The sequence below is a fragment of the Balearica regulorum genome, chromosome 19 (assembly GCF_011004875.1).
Source record: "Balearica regulorum gibbericeps isolate bBalReg1 chromosome 19, bBalReg1.pri, whole genome shotgun sequence".
Classification (NCBI taxonomy): domain Eukaryota; kingdom Metazoa; phylum Chordata; class Aves; order Gruiformes; family Gruidae; genus Balearica; species Balearica regulorum.
The window spans coordinates 9487931-9510385 of NC_046202.1; the positions used below are offsets into that span (position 1 = coordinate 9487931).

At 52.2% G+C, this 22455-nt stretch overlaps 1 protein-coding gene across 3 annotated transcripts; it reads left to right on the forward strand.

The window, feature by feature from the left end:
• Positions 1 to 3556: 3556 nt before the first annotated feature.
• On the forward strand, positions 3557 to 20588 carry LAT2 (linker for activation of T cells family member 2). 3 transcript variants are annotated; one of them, XM_075771541.1, is made up of 13 exons: positions 3557 to 3663; positions 8917 to 9022; positions 9744 to 9783; positions 11331 to 11374; positions 12199 to 12253; positions 12841 to 12884; positions 13420 to 13458; positions 14044 to 14074; positions 14201 to 14256; positions 15501 to 15566; positions 16380 to 16448; positions 17330 to 17414; positions 19758 to 20588. In XM_075771541.1, exons 2-13 carry the CDS (start codon positions 8935 to 8937, stop codon positions 19774 to 19776), a joined length of 636 nt encoding a protein of 211 aa, XP_075627656.1. In that variant the 5' UTR covers positions 3557 to 3663; positions 8917 to 8934; the 3' UTR covers positions 19777 to 20588. The 3 variants fall into 3 exon arrangements, with proteins under 3 accessions (XP_075627656.1, XP_075627659.1, XP_075627657.1); XM_075771544.1 differs by lacking the exon at positions 3557 to 3663 and adding an exon at positions 7667 to 7852 and having other exon boundaries at positions 19758 to 19916; XM_075771542.1 differs by lacking the exon at positions 3557 to 3663 and adding an exon at positions 8468 to 8550 and having other exon boundaries at positions 19758 to 19916.
• The last annotated feature ends 1867 nt before the right edge of the window (positions 20589 to 22455 follow it).

A 22455-nucleotide genomic window follows, 5' to 3' on the forward strand; every position in this document is an offset into this window, starting at 1 on the left:
CGCATCCAAGGGCTTTAAGGACCTTCAGCGCTGTTACAGGAACAACCTGCTTACCTGTAAGCTCACAAATTCTTGTGTAAAGCTCTCGAGTACGCCAGGGTTGATGTTTTGGGTGTGTTATTGCGGGGAACGCTGTCACTACCTTTCTGCCCAGTAGGTTTCAGCCAGGTTAGTGTTCCCCATGGTAGGGATGCGCTTCCTACCATGAGATTGTTTTGTTCGTGTCACCGCGCTCCGAAAGTCTGCCTCTTTCTTTTAAATAAACCAAAAAATCACTAAGTACCTCTATAAACCCCTGCAAAATCTGTACTGTCATGAATCTGTATAATTTGTATTGCAGTATAAAAAAAAATCAAATAAAAGCATTCAAACCTTCTAGGTTTTTGTGTTCAAATTTAAGAATTATGGTGTATACAAGGATGAACTAAGCAGGATAAGAATGGGAAGAAGATTTATAGCACCGTAGGGATGTACAGGATTAGTCTTTGCAAATTTTACTTGGCCAAATTTTCGTAAAGCACCCAGAAATCCTAGTTGTGAGCTGTCTTTCCACTGGGTGGTAGCAGCATGTATCTTCAGCTGTAACGGAGCTGCTTTCGGTTTCAGCTCAGCGAGATGAGATTTGCAGTGGGGCATGCAGCTGGGGCCGGGGAGGAGGCAGCACTTCCCCTTTAGCTGGGGAAATGCTCACACAGCTACAGCCAAGAGGAAAACCGTTTCTCGGTCTATACAAAAATGTGCGCGCACTCCTTTATAGCACGTCAGAAAATTTCCTCCAAGACGCGGCTTTCATTAAAGCTGCCGTGAAAATTTGGCAAAACAAATAATTAGTGGTTGGGATGAGACATGTTTATTCTGGGCCCAAAGCAAGGGGGACTTGAGTGCTGGCCTCTTGCAGCGTAGGCAGAGCTTGACTTGCAAAGCTTTGGGAGAAGGAGCCTGTTGGAGCCCAGAGAACTTCCCTCAAAACTTTCAGCGTTGGGTGTGTTTCTGCAGAAAGGTCAGGTTTAGATGCTGCGCTGTTTTCTAGTCGTTGTTTCACTGCGAATTTCTGATCAGCATTAGTCATAACACCTGGTTTGGGCAAAACCAGCTGGGCTGTGAGCAGACCCCACCTTTATCTGAAAGGATGTAAACTGGTCCCCAGGGCATTCAGTCTCCCAACCTCAACAGGTAAGCTGGGGAGGGCGGAAGATGGAGTTCATGACTTCTCTGGGCCCAAAGAGATATTTCTACAGCTGGTTAGCTATGTATCAAAAAAGGTGGGGGGGGAAGATGGTTTGGTTAGCTGGTAAAACTGACTGAAGGAGTCAGTGCTGTGTGTTTGCTATGGGGGGAAAGCCAAGCTGAGGTGGGTAAGCTGTGAAAAGGACATGGAAAGGTGAAATTGTAATGGAGCATTTTATATAACTTACTGCAGTAGCTCAAAGCATGATGCTCCTCTGTCTTTGACCTCTTATCGGACCAGGGCTGGTTTCTAGCAGTGGGTCCAGGTGAGGCACAGGGGTTACGGGAGGGAGTGGGTAGGCAAAGGGTAGAGCCTGGGATCCCAGGCAGGGTTTGGGGTCTGAGGGGTTCCTGGCTGGGTCAGAGAGGGACCTTGGTCTGGCCTCATGGAGAGCAGAACTTGGGGTTGCGCTGGTGGGAGCATGGAGCGAGAGCTCTCATCCTAAACACTTACATCGAGCCCTTCTCGTAAGAAATACAGAAAGGGAGATGGTGTCTGTACTGCTCTCTGCGGTACTGCACTAGTTACCTTCTCGTCAAAGTTAGAAATCGGGGTGGTTGATCTCTCAAAAGGATGGATGGCTTCAAAGCGCACCACTCCACCCGAGAGCCGTGGCAGCGTGCTGGGGGTGACCCCGCTGCTCTGCACCGTCCTTGCTCATGGTGCTGCTCCCCGGGCACGGCAACAGCCTCTGCCTGCTCGAGAGAGGCTGAGCAGTGGTGTGTGTCGGTCCAGGAGACAATTCGGGGACTAACACGAGGTACCTCTGCTGCAGCCCGTGCCAACTGTGGTAACGTCCGTACCGTGGCAGTGAGTCATCTCTGAAGCTGTGGGACCCATCAGAGAACCTGTAAGCAAATACATGGTACCTTTTTAGCAGTGCCTGTTCCTAATGAAATAGATTTCTGATGTGAAAGACAAACTGTAATTGTCTCCAGCACATTCAGAGCATCAGTTCTGCTACACAGAACTCTTTTGTAAAACTTCTGTTATCAGCTTATGCTTAAATATGTAAAAAAACCTGCTAGAAAGCCCCTAATAAGCTACTTCGTAGCTAAGACCTCTGCTAGAAATGCCAATTTTGTCGCAACTGTTTTAGCCATCAGCAAAGCATTTCACGTCGTATAGCACTCCTTACGCAAGCAGTTCAAAGCTGGGTGTCTCTCTCCTGGTCTTTGGTTCGGGCTGTGTGTGCTGATCTGAAGACAGGGCTTTGGGGCGGCCGGCTCCGAAAGGTGCCTGCCAGCGATTAGTTTTGCCCCTCAGGTTAGAATTAGAAAAGACGAAGTCTAGATATGTTTGCACATGCAGTGATTAACTATCTTATCAAAGCAACGCTTCCTCTGAAAGCTTGACAGCAAAGTTCCCATCCCAGAGCTGTAAACGGTTGGCTATTTTTATCGTTTTTCTGATAGAAGAGGCACCTTCTGTCATGGAGAGAGATGGATGTAGATGACTGGTTGTGGCAGCTTGAGAGCGTCCAAATTTAAATATAGCAAAATTTCCCTTTATGGAATAATTTACATGGCTGTATCTGAGAGAGGTATTCTAGAGCCTTGGTGAGGGGCAGCATGAAACGCCGTTCTGTTTGCGTTGTGAAGCGGGTGCCTGGCTCTTTGTTGCGCTCCGGTAACAGAGCTGCTGTGTGCACGTGCCGACCTGCCTCGTCCTAGAGCAGGAGATGTATTTCACGTGCTGCAATGGGGCTCTGAGCCAGTAGGTAAATTCCCAGTAATTCATAAACCCTCCTTATTCTGTTCAAGCACAAAATAATTAATGCGCTACTAATTTTTTTTTTGAAGAGTACGGTGAAGTTGTGCTTGATGTCTGCAAACTGCCAATGCTGAAGCGTGAGAAGTAGTTTCATTCTTGGAGCTCTGGACAGGTTTGGCCGTTAGCAATGGTGACCTCAGGCTATTTTCTGCCTTTGAGACCTGATACTATCTTTTCTGTAAAAACTAAGGGAGGACTTGCTATTTGCTTTATCTGCTATGAGTTTTTCCAGGCAGCATCTGCTCTTTCCAGCGTGCGGTCTTAAATCCTGCAAAGGCTCCTTGCTAAAAGGAAACTCTAACTTTTTTGGGGGGGCAGCAGCCCCACCTGGAACCCAAGGGCTGCTTGGGAAGGGACCTCGGATGGTGAGGAACCCCACGCACCACCGAGCTTCTTCCTCTCCCCGCAGCAAATAAACCGCAACGCTCCTGCGAGAGGCTGCCAGGGGTGAGTTTGTGCAAGCACCACCCGTGGGTCTCTCTCGTGAGCCGGCACGGGGCTGACCAGCCGAGCGGCGGATGTTGGGGTTAGTGATTCAGATGATGACAGGAAACCAGAAACTGGCTAACGAGCCCTGGAGGAACTGGCTCCAGTGTCGGTGGCTGCGGCCGTGAGATGCAGGAGGAGATGGGACAGCTGGGGGAGAGCGGCTGAGGCTGCGGGTAAGGTGGGAGACGGAGGGATGGGGAGAGAAAGGGACCCGGGGGTGCGTGGGGTTCGGGGGAAGGCTTTGGGGCAGGTGGAATGTCCTGCTGACTTCGGTGAGCTGGGAGATCCTAGGCTAGATCTCGGTGACCCTTTTATAGAGGGTTCAAGGTCATCCCTGTAAAACCCCTCTGAAAAGCAACATGCTGGATGGTCCTCCTCACTGCTGCCCATGGCCATCACCTGACAAGCTCCAAGGTAGGAGAGATACCACCAAATCTGTCTTCTGAGCAGTGCCTGTACCCCTCGGGACCCAAGACGAGTCTGTCCCATGCAGTCCGGATTGCCCGGTTTACGACTCGGTTCTTTACGTCTCCCCACCCCATCTGCCGATGGCAGCGTGGCTTTTTTAAATTGCGTTATTTCGGTGTTCGCATCCGCTAAAATATTCTGGAAGGTTCAGGTTGAGCCCAGCCGGACCATCCCAAATCTGTTGGGTCCTGCTTCTGGCTCCTGCCCGCAGCTTGCGGGATGGCTGCAGCCCGTGCTGTTTGCCCCTCCAAAGCCCGATAAGAGCCGACTTGAACTACATCTCTTACAGCTTTTCCAGCGGTTTCAGGGCTGGCTGTAACCGTGGATGTGAACGTATTTATTTTATCGCATAGAAGCGCTTGAGGTTACTAATCCTAGGTAGAAAAGAGCTTTGTCTTTGGATCAGTTTTCTCTCCTGATCAATGTTCAGTGTAATATGGGTTGTGAGGTAGATGCTTTAGCAAAATGGGATGATTACGGGATAAGCTTGTGTGATATCGGCTCATTTTCATTGCTCTGGACTGTATAGGAGTACTTAGTTACATACATATGGGTTCCTATATCTGCAGTTCCTTACGTGGCATCCCCCGGGCTCTGCAGCAGTGCCCGAGGATGCTGCGTGGCTTTGCTGCTGCCTGGAACAGGGCAAGTTAAGGACAAATACAAGATATTTCTGTGAATTGCCTCCTCGTGCTGGCATGCTTGTTGTGATTAAGATTTTTGTGCTGTATTTTCCACCTGAGGTTTTTTAAAGCATTTTACAAAATACTAACCTATCTTAAAGCTGACTTATTGATTCCAATTTTTCCTCTTGTTCTATGTTCTACCAAAATGCATCTACTGCTCCCCTGGCATAAAATAAAGCATGGTCTGCTTGAATAGCTGTACAAACCCAGACTTTATCTATGCTGTAGTGGCTTTCCTAAGAAAAGTTACACTGGCATAAAATCTGGTAGGAAATGGGATCTGCAGACCTCTGGAAAGGAGCTTTTCTGGAGGCTCAACGCCGGTCACTGAGGTGGTTCCAACCACAGGAGCTTCCTTGGTCTGAGACTTTAATTTCTAAATTGATGGAACTTTCTGTGGCAATCTGTGCAACGTAGACAAACAGAAAGTGCTGTTTCTTTTCTTAGAAATGGTAGAGACATTGAGTCAAGCTGAATATCGCATCTGTTCAACAAGTCCGTGCGCTAAATTTTGTATGGCGAGGTTTTAAATAAACTCTCCACTTTATATTTTGTGCTGGTGACTCATCCAATCAGTCTGAATTAATCTTAATGTATTGCAAACTGGTGCAGACCACAAAACCTTCTGGAGGGGAGAGGAGACTGTTTTACATTTTATCTTTTGGGCAGTTTTTTTTTTGTTTGTTTGTTTGTTGTTTTTTTTTTTTTTTTTTTTACAAATAGGTTGAATACATGATATAAACCCGCAATTTCGGTCTTTATCTTGCAATGTGAACTTGTGGGGTGGGCTTGAGATCTGCAACGGGCTGAAATGACTTCGTCAGAAATGACCGTACAGAAGCCCAGCCATTTCTGTCGATGCCGCATCAATGCAGTCCTCACTCTCCTGGATTTTCAGCATAAAGTTTAAGTATGTTTTAAGTACTCAAAGGGTTTTTAAATGAGCTTTTTACCTCTTCTGCTGCTGTGGGAAAGTTCTTCCAGATTTTCCATCCATTAGGAATTTTATTTCTAGCCTGTGCGTATCCAGTTTACACCCACTCATTTTATAAGTGGTGTCTTATTTAAATGTAAGCGGCTTTTCTCCCTTTGGCATTTCTCTCTCGGACAGATTGACAGTGAATGTCCGCGTGCTCTCACCCTTTGCTTTCGTAGACTTAAAAGCAAAAAAAACCTTTCAGCCTTCCGTGATGAAACCTCTCCTTCCCTTGGCCGCTTGTAGCGAGACCCGTTACTGGAGACTCACTCTATCTCAGACTAGAAACCTTCTGCACCAGCAGCTGGGAATAAAAGACCTGACACGTACGGACTGGAGGATCTCTTGCAAGTTCGTTAATTCTTCCCATTTAAAAAAAAAAAAAAAAGTATGTTTCTGTGATTGCTAAAAATATCTGAGGCCATGCAAAGAGCAGCCCCTGTTCGGGAAGGCGTGCTTCCCCCCTCTCGGGAGAGGTGCCGTGCCGCAGGGATCGCGGCTTTATCCGGCCTCCAGCGCGTTGGAATCGCTGACTGGGAGCGTGGGGGATTCCACGGGGCCGTGGCGCTCGGGCAGCGCTCGCTGCTGGAGACGCTCACCATGGCTGCGCTGGCTTCCTCGTGCAGGAAGAAACTTCTGTTGCTGCAAAAAGGGGAAAAAAAACCCCATATAAAAGGAGAACAGAGAAGTGGAAAGAGAACATGGCCTTTTGCTGCTCTCTGAATTTTACTCCTGAAGAGCTGAAACTAGCTGGCAGTCTGTTTTCTCCCTGCGTTTGAGTTCAGCACCTTGAAAGCAAGGCTGAGCGGCAAGATATTTGCTCTGTGCGTCCTTCTGCTGTATCTGGAGCTCCTCACAGACCTCTGGCTTGAGCCTTCTTATTCTCCTCACATCTCCCCAGCGTGGAGAGCAGGGAAAACACGTTCAGCCTTCCAAATATTTTATTTATATCCTGCCAGCTGTGAGTAAGTGCCTCCAGCCTTCTCCTTGTCATAAATCTGTTCATCGCCTCCTTCCATCAGCTCCTTACAAGAGGAGGTTTTATACCAAAAGAAAGGATTTCCCTGGGCTTGGGTGTTTGGTGAACGTAAATGATAACTTTTGGGCGGGTGGTATGCTTGGGGCTGGGTGCCTGGGGGTCTCGCACTGGGGGCGGACGCACGGTGCCCTGCTCAGCACCCCCTGCCAATAATCGCGTTGCTGTCCTTGTCGGGCGAGGGGCTCAGCAGCAGCCCGGGCTTGAAATAAATCCGGCTGCAGAAGGGAGATGCCTGCCTGCCCTACAAAGGTACAAACTAGGTCAGTGTTGTCAGGCACCTCCAGCTCTGCCTTGCCTTTACTTTAAGAAAAAGGGGGGAAAAAAACCAAACCAAAACAAGCAACCCAACCAACCCCCAAAAAAGCCCGCAGCCAAACCAGCAGTGCTACAGTCCTTTGTATCGTGAGTTTTGGTCACCAGCGCTGGGCCAATGTCCCTTAGCTGCCTCTTGCAGATGCTTCAGAGATGATCCACAGCTCGTGATTTCCAGGGGGGATGCTGAGCCAAGGAAAAACGATGTCAGAAACCACACGATTCTGACCAGGCTCCATCCCTGACGTTGGGAGTGCGAGTCACGGGGTGCTGGTCCTGCCCCTCCAGGCTGGGTCCACGGGGCTCTGGGCATGTCGTTAACTTAAAACGACTCATCCCAGCCTCTTCAGAAAGTGCTGCAAGAAACTCTACAGGAAAAGACCCCGCACGAAGCCATAGCGGAGCGAGTGCCAGGAGCTGCCGCGTCCTCGTGAGCCCAGGCAACCCCGAAGGGAGCAGGAATAACCCCGGGTTGCTCCCCGGCAGAGAGGATGCTCTCAAAGGGAGGTGCCATCCTGCTGCTCGTGGGCGCCAGCCCGTGTCCGGGATGCTGAGCCCAAACCCCGGCAGCCCGTCCCGCCCTCGGGCGATCCTCAAGGCTGTGCTCGAGGGGCCGTCTGGGGCAGAAACAATTTACGCCGTGCCCTGGCCGTGGGGACGCTGCTGTAGAACTGGGACTCCGATGCCAAACCGGAGTGCAGACCTCCCGCCTGGCGTCCTTGGCTGCGGCGCTGAGGGACCGGCCCGGGCGGGAGGGTGTTTGCTCAGCACCGAGAGGCTCGGCTGCTGCAAGGAGAGACCTTCGGGTTTTCTCCGCTGTGAGCGGGGCGTTGGGGCAGGGAAATGCAATTTATTCCACTTTACGCAAGCAGAGGCAGAAGGTGCTGAGCAGGGCAGGATCAAGCTGCTGTTTTCTATCATCTGTTTAATCGTTTTTAATTATTATTTTCGTACGTCTATATTCCCTCCCCATCCACAGCGGCCGTACGATACGATACGGGCTTGAGATTCAGGTTAGGCGGTAGGAAAGCTGCCGACAGGCAGAGCAACGATGTTCTGGCCGCTGGCAAGTTGAAGCGTCTCCATCCCTAGGCGCCAAAGTAGTTTATTAAAAACAAAAATAAATTAAAATAATCCGTAAGTAAAGAAAATCTGGCCCTGGGGAACAGGAATGGGCTAAACAGTCTGTCCCAGGCCCAGCAGGCTGTTTTCCATGATATTTATAGGATGTTTTGTATTTTAAAGGAAGAAATTGAAGCCAAGCCCTGCTGATTATTACAAAACGTTAGCTGCTGTTTGTGGAAGAGCCCGTTGTGGAAAGGAGGGGAAGAGCCGGTGTCTGAGCCAGCTTAAAGCGGGGAAAAACTGCGGGGAATTTAACATTTCAAGTAATTCTGTGCTGCAGGGAGATACCCAGAGCACCTTGTACAAAGGTCTTGGTAGCTTTGAATATTTCAAAGTGCTTCCCTTTTTGCCTTCTCTTCCGAATAACGTCTATATAAATATAAAAAAATAACGTCTGCTAATAATGCTTGATGATGTTGACGTGGGTTATGAGATTGGGACTGAGTAAATCCAGGTGGGTTTATCCTCTTCGTGCCGATGTCCTGAGGGAAACCACGACAGCCTCTTCTCCTTCCCCGCGGCAAAGTGGGGGTTCGGCTCTGGGGTGGGCGCCGGGGTGCGCTCAGGTCTTCCTGGAGCTGGATGTGGGCGTGCAGCCCCTCGGACCCGAGCAGCTCGGACAAGGGGCGCTGCCTCCGTCGCCCCGTGGTAATATAACCCTAAAATCTCTTCTGCATCCTCAGCGAACGCCCGGCTCTTTGGGGATGCGAAGGCAGAGAGCACGCGGCTCTTTGGGGGGTAAAATCTTCCCTGAGCGGTGGCCCCGCGTGGCCCCGCATGGCCCCCATGCTCACGGGGTTCCCCTGGCGCTGTGTTTCAGGCTGGATGTGGCCAGGCCATGGCGCAGCTGGAGCTGCTGTGGGCGGCCGCCGCGCTGATGGTGCTCGGAGCCGTCGTCAGCCTCTGCGTGAGGTGCCAGCTCTCCGGTAAGGCGCTGCCCACGCGTTTCGGGGTCCCTCTGGGCGCGTCTCCTCGGGAGGGTTTGGTTCGGCTTGGCCGCGTGCTGGCTCGGGGACCTTTGCCCTCGCGGGGACGCTCCCAGCAGCGTGAGCTGGGGAGGGTCTGTGCTGGTGGCCAGACAGCAGCTTTGGGGGGGGGGGGGGGGGGGGGGGGAAGGACCCTCCAATCCCACAGCACCCCTTCCCCGGAGCGGGTGCAAGGCCGTGGGCTGCAGATCCCCCCCGCATGGTCACCGTGGTGGGCGGCTGTGGGACACCCCGCCCGGGAGGACCATCGCTGGATGCACAAATCCTGCAGAGGTTCTGGGGCGGACAGGCACAGAAGGAGAGGCCGGGGGATAAATTCGGAGACACGTTAAATACAAAGCGAGTGGGGTGAGCGTCCGCCCCAGTGGGGTTTGGAGCCCATCTCAGAGCGCTGGGCGGGTTTTACTGGGGAGAGAGGCTGGGGGGGTTGGGGACAGGAATGGCGGGCTGGCTTTGCGGTGTCGCAGACAAATGCTGCAATTTAAACATGGTTTAAAAATCATCAAAACCCTCTAGCAACTGCTGCTCGCTGCCTCTGCTGTCCTCTCATGCTCCCAGTTGAAGAGGTTTTGTGAATGTGTTTTATTGCTCTTTCTGATCTCTAACTCCCAAATCATCCTTTTCTAAGAGGGGTTTTTTTTTTCTTCCCCTTGTCTTCCAGCTACCAAGCGAGAGAAGCAGCTGGGTGAGCGGAGGAGCCAGTAAGTTGCCTTTCACAATCGCGCTTCTCCCCCAAACAGCTTACCCAGGGTGAGACCCTGGCCGGAGCCAAACCTGCTCTGTGCCTGGCAGCTAAAATCCAGATTTATAGAAAATAATCCCAGAATGGGGTGTGCAAGGTGGCGTGTCCCGGGCCAGGGCGCTGCTGGAGGGGTGATGGCTTTGCAAAGAAAAATCCAAAATGACACTGGAGCTCTGGCAGTGAAGCCTGCGAGTCATTAACTAGTTGGAAAAAGGTCTGGGAGAATTGGAAGGGCAAGTCCTTATCCTGTCCCGTGTTGCCCCGAGATGAGGTAGAGAGGTTGGTCACGTCATCAGCGAGACCCTTGGCTGGTGCTGCTGGGACCCTGTGCCAGAGCAACCACCGACCTGCAGCACAAGCAATGAAGGAAACACATTGAACACACACTCACACCCCCTTATTTCCTTCAGCAACAGACAAACCACAGCTGAATGATATAAAAAAAAAAAAAAAGCTAGCTTGTAACCTTTGATATAGGAGCAAATGTGATGCAAAGGGGCTCTGCAAAGGCCTCGGGGGGTCAGGGTGTTTGCTTCTGCCCCGCTCGCCCGGGGCGAGGGGAGAGGCTTTGGTGGGGTCCATCGGAGAGCGATGGAAGTGCCGGCACAGGGTCCGTCCCCTGCGGGCTCGTGCCAAATCGTCCCGACTTCTTGAAATTTACACCTGGATTAGGTGGTTTGACTTCAGACTCGTGGTGTCGCGTGCTCTTTCTGGAGATCTGGTTTGGGTTAGTTTGGGCTTTCGGCGGAGCGGAGTGGTTTAACTCTGTATACGTGCAGACGTGGCGGTGAGGTTCTTTGCCTGACACCTCATCCCCCTGCCAGCCCTGCGCTGTGAATACCGGCTTGGGGCGGGGGGGTGACCCGAGCAAAAGGGGTGGGGGTAAGGCACGCTTCCAGGGGCCCAAAGTCAGAGTTACTGAGCATTGTACGCACCTGCGGTTGAAGAGCCATTGAATCCTCTTGTGCCCTGAAGAGCGGCTCTCCCGTTATTTAAAGAGTAAAGAGGTTATTGGGCACGTGTGTTATTTTTATCACTGATCGCACGTGTCATTTTTTCAGGTTGATGGTAAGGGATGTTGGGAGGGGCAGGGACAGAGGCGGAGGTGAAGCAGTGGGGTCTGAAGCCATTTCATGTGTGAACACCCAATCTTTTCTGGGTGAAAATGCTTTTCTGGCCTTAACTGATGCATACAGGGTCAGAGCAGGAATTAATCTAATTATTTTTCTCATCCCTGGGTCCTTCCCTTAGCTGATGTTGGCTGCTCTGCCAAGGGTCTGTGAGCACATCGTGCTTGTACAGGGTCAGAGAGGGGTCCGGGAAGCTGCTCCCAGCTCCTGGGGGTCCCGCATGATGTGCCGAGCGATGCACCTCAGCGTTTCACCCAGCCCAGCGCAGAGCCTGCGCTCTCTTCCCTCCGCTCACCAAACAGGGAGGTCTCTTGCATCTATTTTCCTTGTCATAGACCCCAAAATTCAGCTGAGGTTGTACCTCTACTTTTTCCAGGCTTGAAAGCCAGCAGAGTTTTGAGGTGATTCGATCCCATTCCAGTGAGTATGAACGTCGCACAGGGCTCCCGTGTTGCAGGGCGGGGGTCCTGCGTGCACAAAACGGGGGGAAAGTAAAACTAAAAGGGGCACCTCGAAGCCATGTGGTGAAATAAATGGTATTAGACCAAGATTGTCAAAGCCGCCTTAGATGCTTCTAGCAACGCAGACTCGGAGCTCTAGGAAAAAATCTCTCTTCGCTTTGAAAATAAATCGCCGGAGCAATGCCATTTAAACGCAACACCTCGTTAACTTGGGCTCTTCAAACCACTCTGTTTGCCCTGTGAAAACGACAGTGTGGGTGAACCCAAATCGATAGGAGTGACTCATTTGTCATCACCCCCTTACTGCTTCCTGCAGCAAGTTGGGTTAGGCGCTGACCTTTTGATTTTTATCCTGAACCGAGCTGCTGACAGGGTCTGTGTTAAATGTCACCGTCTGCAGACGGGCTCTGCAGGGCCGCTCCTTCCTCCGGGATCTATCTTGGCCCACAAACCCCCCTACGAGTCTCCGCTTCAGCCCAGCGCACGGTAGTGCCGTGGTAGGTCCCGAATCACACGGGTTTGGGGGCGAACAGGCAACGAGGCAGCAGTTGGGGCCATAGCTTCCTCCGGTGTGCGTTTGCTAGCTCTGCGGTCTGCACAGACACCGGCTTTTCCTCTATTTGTTTCCATTTTGGCCATTTATGTACTTTCGAGGAACAATTTGGAAGCTGTTTCGGCATGCGTTAGGCAAATGCTTGCCAGTACTGGGGAATCCTCTCTGTGCTTGTTGAACTACCGGCTGCGGCCACAATCGTTAACATCTCCTTTCGTTCTTGGTGCTAGCTACAACCCGAAGGCCGGAACAAATTAAGGAACCTGAAAACTTATTAATAGCAAGGTAGGTAAAAAACCAACCCAAAACCTAGCTATAGAGCCAAGGTTGGATGAAGTTCACCCAACACACGTGGATGTTCAGGATTTGGGATTGGGTCGATCCCAATAACCCCTATAGATGGGGCTTGGGCTATACTTAATTTATTAATGGTCAATAGTGGTTTCAGACTTTTTCTGGATTTTCTTCAGTCTGACTGCATTCTACTGGCATCCGTTTAAATCCCAAGGAAATCAAAACCCATTTAAAACCCAAGGAAATGAGCTGTGGCTGTCCATAATAGGTATGTCATGAAAAAGAAATGGCCATCCTTTGCTTATAAGCAGGTTGACATGAGAAATCCCCTTCTGCCCATCACCAAAACCCCCAAGAACTGCAGGGCCGCAATAACTCTGCTGCAATATTCAGGCATAGCTATTCCCATCTTGGATTTGACCCCAAACCTTTCATTTCCCACTGCTTGATGTGTTTCCTGTATTAAACTTGCAGGGAGGTTTCACAGATGGTCCTTCTGGCTTCGCCATTGCTGTGGTTTGTAACCCCGGTATGGTTTGCTCGGACCTGGGATTTTAGCTCCCTTTTCTCTCTTTCAGGAAAACCACCGAGTTGCTCCGGGCCTCCTGCCATGCTGGATACGGTGAGCATCTCCCCGGGACAGGCTCAATGCTCTCCCCATCCGTGCAGCCAAGGGGGAAGCACCTACCACATCGTTCGCAAACGAGGATGCTGCAAATCTTGTTTGCAGGGGTGCCAGCTGGGAACTCCCGCTGGTTTTGGGAAGACGGAGCCTGCAAGAGGCTGTTTACTCACGGCAGGGGTTATCCTGGGAACAGGCTGGGTGATGATCAAATTAACTGCTGTTATTAGCACCTACACACAGCGCTGGCGGCTGCAACGCTTAGTAAGAACTAGCCTGGCTTGGAGTTTAAAATCCAGTGCTCGTCCTGTTACGGCTGACCAGTCCTGGGGAAAGCCACAGGGCCAGATTATTTAAAATATCACCCCTGGCTGTCCCAACGCGTCCGACCCCGCAGCTGCGTCCCCCGGTCCTGAGCAAGGAGCTGAGCGGGGGCAGAGCTGCTGATGCCAAAACTCTCAGTGGCTCCACCATTGAACTGCTCCCACCGCTCAGCCCCAGCCCGAGCGTAACGTGCTCCTCTGCTTTTCCCCAGGGAGGAGGACCGAGCCCAGGTATCAGAATTTCCTGACAGGTAAATGCCGCAGCCGCGCGTCCGGGGGCCTGGGGAGGGGAGGGAAGGCTGCCGAGGCGATGAGAGGTTACCGGGGATGAGAGCCGGTGGGGAGCGCGCAGGCAGCCGACACTGCAGCTGGCAGAGCTCTGGCTTGGTTAATTTCGTGATTGCTGTACAAGACGTGCGCTGAGCTGATTAACGGTCAGAGCAGAGGGGGACGGGATGCTCGCGATCCCTCCGCTCCCTCCCAGGGCAGCGTGAGCTGGCGCTCGCCCCAAGAGGATTACTGGCGTGCGGGGCTGTGCTCTCCTTTCCCAAACCGGGAGGATGTTCCCACTCTCCCTGCCACATGGCAGGATCTGCCCACGAGCAGTGCTGAGGCCTGGTTGTCTCAGGGCCTGGGGTGGACCAGGGCTGCCTCCCCCTGCTCCAGCCGCCCGGCTCTGCTCGTGGACGGGTTTCGGGGCTGTGCCGGGGCTTTCTGGCTGCTGGGGACATCCGCTATAGCCGCGCTTGGGGACTTCGTCCAGGTGTGTTTTGGGACGGTGATTTGAGTTTATGCAATGGAACGGCGTGCTGACGGCAAACCCTTTGTGCTTGCAGAGGACTGCCTGCAAGGGGACGCTGCCTACGTGTAAGTAGCTGCTTGGTGCCCTCCAGCACTACCGAGCAGAGCCGTACTGGTCCCGGCGCGGTCCTGGCTCTCTTGTAGCTCAGGCTGGGAAGCCCGAGGAGCTAACGGCGGCTGCTCTTCTCGCAGGGAGCCCCTATCTCTGGATTATTACAACTGTGCGCGCTTCTTCACACCGCCCCACGGTAAGGTCTCCGTGTGAGTGAGATGGGTTTCTCCTCCAGCCTGGCTGTCCCGTGGCTCCAGGAGCCCATGAGACTCTTCTCGCCGTACGGCCTGAAGCAAGCGCGGGTCCCGGAGGCGCGTTCATTAGGGGCGTAGCAGAGCCGTGGGGCGTGAGGGATGCCCAAGCCCCGGTCAGTCCCTCCGTGGGCTGGATGGCCCAAACACATCCATGGCTCCAATTGCACAAAAATCCTCATCTCTGGGCAGCAGGGAATTACCCATCGCTGCAGGAGCGTTCGGGGTAAGGAGGCCGTTTTCCTGCTCGTAGCCCGCGCCGGTTTGGGTGGGAGGAGGTTCCAGCCCCGTGGGGTGCTGCCCGGATGCGCAAGAAAGGGCACGTCTTCATCCAGCAGCTTTTTGCCAAAGAGGGGCCACCAAATATTTTGTGTGCTTGGTTTATGAGGCTAGAAAAGGTGGGAAGAAATACACTGCTCCATTCAAACGCATCTTTTTGAGGCAAATATTACATCTATGAAACATATTCACCTCCTGGGTACTCAGCGTTTTTCTGTGCTGATTCAGACATCAATCTATTTTTATCAAAAATGAATTTCAAAAGATGAATCCTAGCTTTTGTGTAAAGAGACTAGGAGGAGGAGAAAAAAAAAAGATTATTTTAAAAAAAAGAGAAAAAATATCTTGTTTACAAAAAAAAAGTTGCTGAAATACCCAGCAACAGAACAAAGAGCTTTGGGGGGATTAAATTTTCAAGCAGATTGTGGTTCTAGACGCTATTAGATTTTACGTGCTTGGACTGGGGCTCAGTTCCTTCCCAGAAACTATAAATAAATAAGCCCAAGAAGACGCCGCAGTCGCAAGCTTAACGCTCGCTGGGAAGGAAAACCCCCTCCCGGCTGCTAACCCGGACTGGAACCCGGGGGTCCCCAGAGCCAGCCCCCCCTTTTCTGGTCGCCGTAGGGCTCGTGATTACGCTTATCGCCAAGTCACGGTGCCTCAGGACCCGATTCGGCCGCTCGCCCTCGGGCAGCTCCGTGGGCGGTGCCGTGGCCCAAGAGGCTCGGCCAGTGCTCCCGTGGGGCAGCGATCACCCGGTTCGACTGGCGGTCACACAGACTAACGATTTTTTTAGCTAATGAGTGTTTCGTTGTGGGAAACAGCCGTCTTCTGCAGGTGCTGAGGGATCTTTCCAGGTCACTTGCGCTTCCTTAAGCCCTTTGTCCCCCATCTGTCTTCTCTCTGCCAGAGAAAGAGGAGGATTCCCATTCCTACCAAAACGTCATCATTGGAGCGTCTCACGGCTCTGATCTGGGTACGTGTGGTGGCTGCTGTGGTCCGTGCGTGTCACACACAGGTATCTGGAAGCACAGGGAGACACAGTGACTGTCTCGGCCGAGGGAAAACCCCCGGGTTCGCAGGCGCAGCTCTTGCTGTTGGCTCCAGGGTGCAGGGGCGGCCGCAGGCGCCGAGCAGACCTGGAGCGTTTCCCCTTTCTGCAGGAAAATGCTCGTGGTGACACCTCGCTGGCCAAGAGCTCGCCTCCAAGCTGATCCCTTTGACTTGGAGGTTTCTGCAACACTTCAGGAGCTTTGGGGTCGGCGTTGCTTCCCTAGGTTTTTAATGTTACAGCCGAGATTGGTCGTGGTTCTAGCCCCCAGCTTGGGTTTCTCACCATGTCCAGCCCAAGAAGGCTGCAGCCAGCGAGCTGCTGGAGGGTGATGTTGGACCACCACGTCTGCTTAAGGGCTTCCAGCTTCTGTCCTGGGATATTGCAATCAAAATAGGCTACCAAGTTGGTTTTCTTCAGTGAATTAACACAACGCTTTCTGCACAGCTAGAGCCTGCGCCGCTCCTGCCCGGCTTTGTGCGGAGCAATTAGAGGAGGCAGGAGTAGCAGGGACCAGTCCGATCCCTGTCCGTGCCTGCAGACATCCAGGCACACGGTCAGGGCTGAAAAAGCGATGAGGCAGCATCAGCAGACCCGCGGCAGGACGGCAGCCGCCCGGCTGGAAACTCGGCCACGTGCACGGGGCGGTTGGGGTGCAGCGGTGGGGGGGGGGCATTCAGAAAGGTCCATTTTTAGTCCATTTGCTGTTCAGCATCATCCTCTCCAAACTCTTCTTAGTCACAGACGACTCTGTAGACTACGAGAACAGCGCAGCGGTGCACGTATGGAAACTCCAGCAAGCGGAAGGTATGTTCTCAGCAATTGTTTACTATTTAGGGATGGGACTCATGGGGAGGGTGCTGGTCGCGCTAGACCAGTATAGACCACGCTCAGGCAAACGCAGCCGTCGCCCCCGTCTTGAGTTATTTTTTCCCACCAATCGTTTGTGATAAACACCGAAGGCAATGTGTAAATTGCCACACGCGCTTGTGATTGAACTCTGCTGTGATGGGACGTGGTGCTTCAAGTAGTCGAAAGGCCACTACGTAGGTGGCTGTGCCTAAACCCTGACCACGGGATGCGGCAGAAGAACGTTACCCTTCATGTCTTATATCCTCTTACGCTTTGAAGTTGCCCTGGTGCAAGCTCAGCCTTGTAATCCCCTCTGACAAAGAAGCGTGCAGCACGCACGTCCAGGGGGTCAGCCCGCGACTCTCCTGCAGTAATCGGGGGTGCATATTTCTCAAGCTAACCTTTAAACACAGTTTAATCTAATGTGTGGCTTCCTGTGAAGCATAGGCGGTAGTCTGGCCTGGGAGATAGTGGTTGGTGAATGCATACATATATATTTGAGAGCTTTTTGTCTCTGGTGTGGAAGCTGCCTAAGCAAACTGATTCTTGTTATCCTGTTTGCGTACTCTCTAGATTAAATCTGAGCCTGTCTCTTTTGGCTCTGAAAAGCTGTCTAAGCTCGCTGCTCGCAGAGCGTTTGCAAATTTGCCGTGACGGTTTTGAAGCCCCATCAAGGAGACCTTGACGCTGCCATCCGAGATTTCTCAGCCCAGGCGCAAAAACCGTCTCGGCACCGAATCGGCTAAATATTGGCAGGACGCACAGCGTGTCTGCGGTGCGTCTATGTTTTTAGATCAACCCGCTTACTGATGAGTGCTTCCCATCCTCGCCCACAGCTCTGCAGGCAGAAAGCCCGGATGACGAGCCGGACTACGTTAATACGGCCCCTTCATCAGGCTCTGCCCCTCCGCCCAAGCAAAGGTAAAGGAGAGCAAATGGCCGGTGTGTTTATTCAGGGGTGGGAGGACTGTGTTTGTGCCGAGAGCTCGGCTGGAGCTTTGCCCCTCGTCGGCAGGGCCAGCCGGTGCCCAGCAGCCGGGTGCCGGGAGCAGCCTGCTCCGTGCCGTGCCACGTCTGTGGCTGATGCCATGCTGCCTTAACGCTGACCATGGAGACAAATTTGTCAAAGTCCGTGTCCCAGCCCCACCCTCCTCCAACAGGAACTCAAAACCGCTTCAAAGCAGCTTCGGGTAGCGCTGCTACATGCTGCAGACAGGAACCTCCCAAACCCCTCCGGTCTGTGCAGCTCGCGGGCTGAGCAGCGCGAGGGATTCCCTGGGCTGAGCCGAGTCCTGCCTGCTCTGCTACAACCACATATCCTGCCCCGTTATCAGCACCAACCCGATGCTGGCGGTGATAAAACTACTCAAGGCAGTTAAGGTAAAAAACCGCCTGCAGAGAGCTGCAGGAAGGCTGCGTGACGCTGAGTGAGTGGGTGATGCAGCGCAGCATCAGTCAATGCACGGTAACGCGCGGAAGAAAAGCAGCCCCAGATCTGCAGGGCACGGCGACGGGTTCTGCGTTGGCCGTGGTGGCTCACAACGGGCTCATGGAGCCTCTTCTCAACAGATGAGTGATGTGGATCGCTAGGAGAGGCAGAGGGAAATGAACCACCGCTGTGCTAACGTATAGCTCTGCGGAGTCTCTACACGCTGGTCATCCTGTGCAGAGCTGGGCACCCTGCTCCAGACTGGGCTAGGGCTCCAGCTGGGAGAGGGACTGGGACCAGTATCGCTGTCCTTGTCGGGTTTATACTTGGCACACAGCAGGATCATCCTGATGCCACGTGCTGGCAGCTCCGGTTTCAAGGTTTTACAGTCCCCAAGCTGTGGGCAGACCTCCGAACTCGGCTCTTTCTGAAGCCATGCAAAGTATTTAAGACTTGTCCCCGCCATGCGAAGCACGGTCACCTGTTCTCCACATTACAGCGTTCGCTTTGAACTTCAGCAGCCCGTCCCGGCAGCGTTAGCTCTTGCTGACAAAGACCGTGCTGGAGGGGAAGCTGCACCAAAGGCAAGTCGTGCTTTTTTTGGTCAAGGATTCAGCGTGCGTCACCCGTGGCACAGAAGTTGCTTCCCAACGGCCCACGCGTGTGGTCTGGCCAGCAGCAAAAACAGCTCAGAGTGCCGGGTGCCTCTTCCCCTCCCCACGGACACCCACAGGTCCAACACCAGCCTCTCCCGGGATGCAGCCCCGGCATGAGAAACCTGCCGCAGCGGTACCTCGCTGCCGGGCATTTCTCTTTGCTTGAGCTGGAGCAAACCGAGAGAATATCACAAAAACGGACCGCTTCAAGTGGGGCTGTGGAGAAACTTGGTTTTTTGCAGAGAAACTTCTTTTTGGAAGGTGTTTATGGAATAGCCAGGCTTGGCATTAGCTAAACATCTGGTGGAAGGAAGCCAGATTATCCATGAAAAAATGAAAAGTGCTATAATGGTAACTTTTATAAGCAATTCTGCATCTATTCCTCTTCCGCAGAGAAATTTCAAGGAGGAGAGGATAACATTTCTGCGTTAGTCATGGCGTGGCCCTGCTTTTTGCTCTGAGAGTGGCTCCGTGGCGCTGGGCACAGCAGGCTGCTCTGCTTGCCGTTTGTAACGGGGAGAGTGCCCACCTCGTTCAGAGCTGAGAGGGGAACTATCGGGGCTGATAGACGCTCAAAACGTTTAGCAAAGCTCCTGTAATGACGGCACTTAATTCGGTGGAGAGCAACGATCGAAGCAGCACGGGGGCTATAGTAAATCCACCTCCCAAAGGTGGATAAATGATGCTGGGAAGGTAGAAGAGGGAGGAATAGCTGTCCTGAGAAGCACTGGTGATACAGATTTTCTGGGAAAACCTCCAGTTGTAAGCCTTAGCAAAATGCTGTTGTGGCTGTACGTGTAAATAGCTTCTGTAAGTAAATTAAAATTGCCAGTGCACTTTTTGCCATTACAATGATGCCTCTGTTACAGCCTTTGCTAGCAGAGTAACGCTATAAAATCCCCGTGTCCAACCAACAAATGCCAGCACAAATTCTCCCCCAAGGGAAGGTGAATTGAGAAATGGGCTCCTGGTACCTCTGTGCCCTCTGCTCTGCTCAGGGACCATCGTCAGGGAGCACGGCCGGGCTTCTGCTTAGACACGGACGTTTGGTAGCGTACCTCACTCCTTGTCCCCGGAAAGAAAATATGACAGGCAGCGGAGTTAAGAAGTTGAAAGCAGGGATTAAAAGTCAGTGGACTCACTGGTTTGTTGTTTTTTTTTTTCCCCTCTTCTTTCAAGTATTCTGCGTAAAGTCTGAAGAAGTCCTTTGCTGAGCTGTAAGAGCACACACAGTGAGCGCACACAGGGAGAGGCGAGACTTTGATCCTGCAGTGAAATCTCTTCTCCAGATTGTGCTCAAGATCACCGAGAAGGGGTGCCGCTGAAAGGAAGAAACGCTCTGCTTGAAGTCCCACAGAAAAAGTCCAACTCCAAATCTGCAACTGGAGAAAGCACTCTGCCCAGCGGTGGCCACGGGCAAGCCACGAGCTCGTTATCCCGTCTCATTTCCCTGCATGTCTTGAGGGGGGATGGCCAGTCTGTGCAATGGTTTCTCCTGTCAAGCATGAAACGAATCTTTAAATTGCTGAGCCGTAATGCAGCCAGCTACTTAATTTGTCAGGGTGACTCATGCGCGATGGTATTAAGACATAGGGATTATGTTCCGATTTAGTTCCCGTGCTCTCCTACAGAAGTGGTTTCCTACAGGAGAGGAACTGGCAAGGCAGAGGTGGTTTTTACAACAGCAGTGGTTCTCTAGAGCTAAATGAGATACCAGCCTGTTCACAAAAGCTAAAGACTAAAGAGGATTATCCACAGCTTGTAATTCACAATGTTTGCCTATGGCAGTTTTCCTTGGGTTTCGGTATCTGTTTTATAACGATACAAAGACCCTGCAACAACTGAGAAGGTCCGAGCCACAGCTGCCAGCCTCAGAAACCACACCAGTCTTTCAGTATTGCCGTAGGAACGTCAGCCCTGAAACGTAACCCTTGTCTCTTGAGCCCCGATGCGTGGATTTGGCACCATTGGACCACTTATTTATTAAAGTTGAAAGGCCTCCAAAGAAAATGCGGTGGTTTATTATGGTTTGCTATGATGCAGATGATGTCTGCGTGGTTGGGTGAGACACCTCACGTGCTCCCATCTCAGGCTGATGTGGAATGGTGTGCGGGATCTGATGGGGAGAAAATGTAGTTCCTTAAAAGCCTTCTTCCTCAAAATCAGTTCAGAAAACTGTGCTTCAAGAAGGGACGCAGCCCACGCTCACGTCTCCAGGACTGGTAAGAGTGAGCAGAGAGTGGAGCTGGGGGTGAGCGAGCCCTGGAGCAGGAGAAGGGGATGTCAGGTGCTTCCTGCTGCAAATGACTTGGCTGTATTTTTAGCAGAATCACTGAGACCATGGGTGGCCACCGTTCGTGTGGCTGAAACAACGAGTGGTTTGGAGCGTGCCTTAGGAGCTACAAGTTAATCTTCTCCCACACATGCATTTATTCCTGCTTCCGCGGGACTTTTACAACAGAGAAAATCTAGTGCACGTCAGGGATGTACACACACCGGGAGTGACAGTTGCTTGCCCCAGTGACTCTCTGCTCGCCCCAGCTTCTACTCGTCCCCTCTGGTCTCCTGACGTTTAAATGCTCTGCAAACAGCTTGTGTGGGTGGGGGACACCAGCATCCCAGTGAGCCTGGAGCAGACACGGTGACAGCCACAGCCCGCACTGGCTCTGCATGGGCTCGCAGGCAGGCAAGGAAACAGGGAGATGCCTTCGTTACTGAATGGCGTGCTCGGCCCTCACTGGGCCAAGAAATTGTCATCCTTGGTGACTAACTCAGCACCTGAAGAAGCTCCCACTTTCTGGGAAGGGCTGTAAACTGGGGATTTTTTTGCTGGGGGCAAAGGGCGAGGTCTGTTTTCAGTGATGTGTGGTGCTATTACGCCTACAAGGGATTCATCTCGGAACCAGAGGGAGCCATTAAATTATTAGGGGAAGATGAGCAGCAGTAAAAGATCCTTGGCACAGTCATAGATGCAGCTAGAGAGCTCCCAGAAAGTTCTGGCCGTTAGCTGAGTGTGCAGCCAAAACAATAAAATACAAGATTTATTGCTCCCCTTGCTAAGCAGGGAGGTGGATTATACCAATTACATTTTCCTGCTGTAAGGCTCCTCCACCACCAAAATCTGAATTTGAAAGTCATGGAGCCGAAGCAGGCAGGGTGGGAGCTGGATGCGGAGAATCTTCCCTTCTCTTACTGGGAGTCTGAGCATGATCCCCCCCGCTTGCAGCCCTCCAGAAGAGCTACTTGTAGAGAGGGGTAAATCCGTTCTAAGCTTTGTAAAGTTCCTGAAGTACTTTACAGCCAGTGATCTCATTACGCTGGAAGATATCCAGGGACTGTTACGGGAACTTTCATCACTGTTATTAGCATCTTGTCCTGAAACACCTTACGTTTTTTTCTTTGCAACGAGTGAGTACGTACGTGTGAGTGCGTTCACTGATGCACTGTCCTTTCAGGACTCGTTTTCAGGCATGCAGGTATTTCTGGTGCTCAACCAAAATTGCCAGACCCTGTGTTGTCTGAAGATAACGCAAGGAGAAATGCCATCTCCCCTGGGTCCGTGTAGCTCTTTCCTCACATTAGATAGGCAGCCAAGTGAGCAATTCACTTCCTGTTTTCAATTTGAGACGCATTAGAAAAAGTAGTTTTGGCACCGGTGGCGTGGCTCTCAGATGGAGCTGGGGAGCCTTGGCTGGCTGCCGGAAAGCAGCAGCTCTGCACCCAGAGGGTGAGCAACCACTTTTGGTAGAACTGGCTGCACTGGTGGCCTCTCTGGTCGATGCTGTTCCTTCATAGAAAAAGTGAGTTTGATTATGTCTCCGCAGTGCTGTAGAGGATTAGCGCAGAAAAGAATCAGCTCCGAAGCGGAGCTGAAAAG

Coding starts and splice junctions, on each gene's coding strand:
- LAT2 (XM_075771541.1), top strand. CDS start 8,935: ATGGCGCAGCTGGAGCTGCTGTGGGCGGCCGCCGCGCTGATGGTGCTC. Junction 9,023..9,743: donor CGTGAGGTGCCAGCTCTCCG/GTAAGGCGCTGC, acceptor CTTGTCTTCCAG/CTACCAAGCGAGAGAAGCAG. Junction 15,567..16,379: donor GTCTCACGGCTCTGATCTGG/GTACGTGTGGTG, acceptor AACTCTTCTTAG/TCACAGACGACTCTGTAGAC.